Raw genomic sequence first — 6,000 nt, 5'->3', positions numbered from 1 at the left:
TGTCTTAATTTTTTAAATCAATATTTTGGAAATTGATTTGATTTTATAAGTGTGAATTCACTCAACAAGCTCCGTAAAATGAAACAATCATAGAAAGCATTGTTTTAATAAAAGTATCAAATTCAATGAAGCACTTCCCGCATTTATTTATTTTTCCTATCTGAGAAACGTCTTTGTTCATCTGGAAGGAAGTTATCATCGAGCTTTACGACAACGCGCTCGTGCTATGCCATCAAATCAGACAAGTGCATCCGTTCCTACTCCCGGAATTGAAATTCCCCTCTGATGTATTCTTAAGCTCCGTCGGATTGCTCGAGTATCAAGTGTGCATTATTCGCAATCGGTTGAGAATAGCTTATGAGAAATCGACGATACCGTTAAAAGCTTATGCGCAGGAATACAGTCGGTATCAGACGTTCTTCAATTTAAACGTCACGGAATACATTGAGTACGTATTTATTTTTTTAAGAAACGAAATATGTTTATTCTCGTATGAAAATAATATTTAAGGATGTACAGAAAAATTTTACGATAATTTCAAGTAATATTGCATTAGGCAGTACTTTCATTTTATTGATACGACTATGAACTCACAGAATTTACATAATGAAATTCTTCAAGTCACTACCCTCGTTCTACATGCATGTATTTGAATCATACATACATTATACGTATGTATATTTTAATGCTTATGTATGTGCTGGATTTTATGTTTCATGAAAAGAAAGCTACTGTAAATATTTTAATAATTGTCTAATACTTGTAAGAATTTTTAAATGGTTTAACTATACAAAATAAGATGCAATCATAAAGTGATAAAATTTCTACGAAGTTATCAAGGAATAGAATAATTTTGTATCAACTTTTAACAAATCTTTTCTTCAATGCAATTAACACTTAAAGATCAGTCGAATTATCTGTGATATCAATAACGATTAAAGAGGAAACCAAATTAGAGAAATGACTAGGTAGTAAATGTGCTGCGCTCTTACAAAACATGAGTATATAAAGAATTCGAACAGTGCACGATATCCAAAAATAGAAAACATATGAACGTCGAAATATCAGACAATATAAAACATCAAATATTTAAATAATAAAAGAAACGTTTTGATTTGTTAGATCGAAATCATGAAAAATTTAATTTATCTAATTCAGGAAACAATTCAGTCTTATCGAGGGTTGGAAGAGCGTCTAGTTTGATTTATTTACCACGTTGAACGAGGAGCTAAATGAAATTCCGCACGGTTATTCCAGGCACTATAAGCAGGATGAGAACCTGACCACGGCGGAGATTAAGGAGGAGATTTCATTGCAGATCAGGATGAGGGAAAACTTGGGGGTCACCTTGCCGAACTCCATTACCATCGGTTCGTTCGTGGTGAACGTTCGACCATTGAAAGAATTCCTGATGGAAAAACGACACGAGTGTTACACTGGCCTATTGGTCATGCTCACGGAGAGGATACGTGCGGAAGTAGATAATATCCTCGACGAGTACACACAGATCAGAGTCAAACTGAAAGAGGTGCCACAGAGCATCGAGCACATATTCGAGATACGGGATTGGATGGAAACAATACCATTACGCGTTCAGAATCTCGACGAACAGGTGGACACGCTGAAATTCGATTTTGACGTTCTCGATGCTTTTCTCTGGAATATATCCGACGAAGATTTTCAGGCCAAGTGGGAAGCGATCGGTTCACCACTTTTAATTGAAAACGAGGTTCAGTGTATAGTTCTATCGATTAATTGTTACAAAGTAATTTTAGCACTTACGACGATAAATCTTTATTCAAATGTTCTAAGAGCGGTTAGACAGCAGTTAGAACCGAGAAATTAGAATTGAGAATCATCTATTCAATTCAATTACCATTATTTTGTTTGCTAATCTATACATACAAGAGAACCAACTGTAACATTTAGAGCGAAATTTAAATGCATTTATTCTAAAATCAATTTTTTTATTTTTATCATTAATCAAATAAATTCCAGTTCTCTGAGATTCGTCCAGAAAATTCATTGCTTCAGCTATCAATTTATGGGGTCACCTATAAACAGTTTAAAATTTAACAACCGATATTCAAATGTGGCTCATCAGACTCGCTTGTTCGGGAGGCATCGAACATCAACATTTCAAACGATACCATTGGTGTACGAGGGCTGCGGAGTCGGCAATTGAAATCAACGGCTCCGACGCCGACACTGACTCCTCTTCTCCTTTTCTTCTTTTCTCCTTTAGTCCCGACTCCATGATAAAAACTAAAACTGTACTAGCAGCAAAAGTAAATAAAACACACAAAATTATAATTGAGGCACCGTAATAAAATTAATGAATATTGATGAACTAAAAATAGAGAATTCGTAACTAAAAACTAATGAAACTTTTATACGGTAGACTGTCAATGAAATTGTTTGAAAATGTTTTATTCATAATTTCTAATCGTCATGTGATTTAATTGACCTCAGGTTTCGTTGAATTCTAATTGATCATACACGGTAGTATCAAACGGGTATTAAACATCAGTGAAATTGTAACTAGGTCCAGGAGACAAATGAACGGTTCGTGGAGGAGCAGGAGAAGTTCCATAAGATTCAGCTGCAAGACGAGGTCTTGTTAGAGGAGCGAATAGATACTTTGGTGAGCAATGTGGCAAACATAGCTCTTCAGACAGACATTAACCGCATACACGAGACTGCGCTGGACGTAAAGCGAGTCTGGAAGGCTATGACCGATGCAAGGGAAATGGGTCTACTATTGAACGAGCGTCAAAAGCTCTTTGGTATGAAGGTGGTGCCTTTCGAGCACCTGTACAAATTGATGAGGGAGTTCGAACCCTATAGAAGCCTTTGGGTCACTTCCTCAGGTAATCCTATTATCTCTAGTAATAATTCATTATATAAACTAATTCATCCGTGCATTTCTCGAATCTTGTAATACTGCAAGAATTTATCGTATATGAAATATTGTTTAAAATAACTTTTATATTGATTGTCTAATACATTTTTATTTAATCATTGAGTTAGTAAAAAAAACATAGGAAAATATTTATCTATCAGTAGCTTAAAAAATGAAAAAATTTCTTGTTAGTTTGTTAGCTATAAATATTTTTAATATAAAACAACTATAGCCAAATACGAAGAATTTTCAGATATTAGTTCCTGTGAGATATTTAATCTGTGGCTTCGATATGAGAATTCTTTCATATTTCCCCTTCGCGTGACATGTATTTTCCATGAAACTATTCCGCAACATAAATTCCTCGTAATAGAGTGAAGCTTTTGTCTCAATATGTGTAGTCTGAAAATGTGCACACATCTTTTAACTTCACTCCATCTGTCTAAGGCTGAGTTCAATATTATTTCTCTTTATTCTCTCGGAGTTAAAAGTCATTTGATAAGCTCTGTACATAGTTATGGTTTAGGTAGTGACAATCTTTTTATATTACATAATATGTTATATTAAATGATAATATTTGTATTATGAGTATTTAAAATGGTTCATTTCTCTCAGTTGCATTATACTGATTTGTAGATTGGCTCAAGTGGCATGAGATTTGGATGGACAATCCTTTAATGAACGTCGATGGTACTCAGATCGAAACGCTTGTTATCGATATGCATCGGATAATGACTCGTGCGACGAGAACGTTTCAAGAGTTTCCAAGTGAGTTTTCAGTAAGAAAAGCTACAAAGTACATACTTGCGCCTTGCGCTGCAACCATCAATTAAATCACTGCTGTGTTGCGAATAGAAGTAAAAGTACAACAGCCTGACCGTAACTTATTTTTATGTGACCAGCAGTCTTGTTACATAGAATATATTTCACAATTCTCATAGTAATAAATTCTCAAACTGAAAATGTTTTCAAAGTCAAAGTAATTAATAGTACAGTTTGAATTTCCAACTAGAAAACGTTTATTGTTAGTAAAGTTATTTTGTGAAGAAATGTTAAAAAATTATCAAGTTATCAATGAATCACATTTTTCTATTAAATTATTACTCTATTCACTTTTTATTATTATAACGCATTTTCTCCCAACTATAGAGATTCAGGCCATTGCGATAGCAATAAGAGATCAGATAAATGATTTCAAACCGTACATCGCCCTTATACAAGCTCTAAGAAATCCGGGAATGAAGGATCGTCACTTCGACCAGTTGAGCGCTCAAACCGGTATACAGATGACTCTCACGCCAGCCGTGACGTTCAGAGCGCTTCTAATGCTCGGCATCCAAGAGTTCGAAGAATTGGTCAAAACTGTGGCTGATACTGCCGCTAAGGAATACGCCACTGAGAGGACGTTGAACAAAATGATTGAAGAGTGGGAAACAATCGTCATGGAACTACTGCCGTACAAAGCCACTGGTACAGTTTTCATAATTTCAATAGTACAAGATAGTTTAAAAAAATGCATAAGTTATTGATTTAAAAAATTGTTACTCTAGTAGTTTTCTCTTTCTTAGTAGTCAACAGGTACTGAATTTAAAACTTGAAAATGAAATGTAAATAGGAATTTGTTCATTTAATTATGTTTCAGCCTCACGTTGCATTATCATGTTTTGATTACAACAAATATAAGTTTCATTATCATTTTTTTACTTGTAGGAACTTATATAATAAAGGTGACGGAAGAAACGATGATGCTTCTCGAGAACCACATACTTGGCGTTCAACAGCTCGCGTTTAGTCCACTGAAAACCGCTTTCGAGGATGAGATCAACGAGTGGGAGCGGAAACTCAAATTAACTGAGGAAGTGTTAAACTTGTGGATCGAAGTGCAAAGGTACCGCTTTACATATTGGCCTTCTTCGATCCAAAGTTTGTTATTGCTGATTAACTAATGGTCAAAATTATAGAGATTGGATGTACCTGGAACCGATATTTACCTCGGAGGATATTAACGTGCAGTTGCCGATGGAAACTAGGAAGTACAATGCCATGGAACGAAATTGGAGGCGAATCATGAAGAATGCTTATGAAAATCCTTACGTATGTTCCGTTCCAAACACATTTTATATTAAGTTCGAAGAATCATATGAGTATTTGAAAAAATGAATTGGTTGAGCATTTCATTAATTAGAAGTCTAGAAAATTTGATTTTATAATCTCGTTCTTAATGAATTTCATTGCAATTTGAATTACATATCAAATTTCTTTATTTATATGAATTTTTAACAAAAATTCTTATTCATACGTTTGTCCTTTATCACTTAATCTTAAAATAGATAATCAAAATTTGCCCGGATCAAAACCTGCTTGAAAGTCTTCAGGAGTGCCAGAGCCTACTCGAAGTGGTGCAAAAGGGTTTGGCGAATTACTTGGAGATGAAGCGGAAGATCTTCCCACGCTTCTATTTCCTCAGCGACGATGAGCTGCTAGAGATCCTCGCCCAGGCGAAAAACGTGCAGGCGGTGCAACCGCACCTACGCAAATGCTTCGAGAACATACAACTGGTGAGGTTCGAGGATGATCTGCAGATCACGCGCATGTACTCGGCCGAGGGCGAGGAGATAATGCTCAACCCGCCAATGTACCCGGAAAAAAGCGTCGAATATTGGTTGGGCGACCTGGAGACTGTCATGCGGAACACGATTAGGCTAATCATCCGCGAAGCGCTGATGCTCGTTCACACGCTCCCGAGGAAGACGTGGGTCTACATGTGGGCTGGCCAAGTAACTCTCTGCTGCGGTCAAGCCTACTGGACTGCGCAAGTCGAGAATGGGATACAGAAGAAGAATCTCAAGATTTACTATAAGGAATTGCTTGGGCAGGTAAGAACGTAGCTAAAACATGGTTAATCCTCCTGTGAAACTTCAGATTAAAAACTACAAATGCCTTTATTGCTTCCCTTTGTCGGGATTTATCGCTTCTTGTTTACATGAAACTAATTGCACAAGAATACTTACATTCTATATAAACTAATCTTTATAAAATTTATCACATAGGGGAGGTTTGTACAGCGTATACTTCCCCTTCTACCATTAGTTTCTCAT

The 6,000-nt window shown here is 35.9% G+C and overlaps 1 protein-coding gene across 1 annotated transcript in view; it reads left to right on the top strand.

The window, feature by feature from the left end:
- LOC108631544 (dynein heavy chain 1, axonemal) overlaps window positions 1-6,000 on the top strand; it is a 74,457-nt gene that overhangs the window by 7,208 nt on the left and 61,249 nt on the right. Inside the window, exons 9-16 of the mRNA XM_026818943.1 lie at window positions 189-448; window positions 1,258-1,741; window positions 2,546-2,870; window positions 3,539-3,670; window positions 4,052-4,372; window positions 4,613-4,790; window positions 4,864-4,996; window positions 5,233-5,778. Coding sequence (XP_026674744.1) covers window positions 189-448; window positions 1,258-1,741; window positions 2,546-2,870; window positions 3,539-3,670; window positions 4,052-4,372; window positions 4,613-4,790; window positions 4,864-4,996; window positions 5,233-5,778 — 2,379 coding nt within the window. The remainder of the gene's footprint in view (window positions 1-188; window positions 449-1,257; window positions 1,742-2,545; window positions 2,871-3,538; window positions 3,671-4,051; window positions 4,373-4,612; window positions 4,791-4,863; window positions 4,997-5,232; window positions 5,779-6,000) is intronic.

Source organism: Ceratina calcarata, unplaced genomic scaffold (assembly GCF_001652005.2).
Source record: "Ceratina calcarata isolate Rehan_Ccalc_2016 unplaced genomic scaffold, ASM165200v1 scaffold92.2, whole genome shotgun sequence".
NCBI lineage: Eukaryota > Metazoa > Arthropoda > Insecta > Hymenoptera > Apidae > Ceratina > Ceratina calcarata.
The sequence above is the reverse complement of the archived record's forward strand: the minus strand, read 5'-3'. Positions and strand labels throughout refer to the sequence as shown.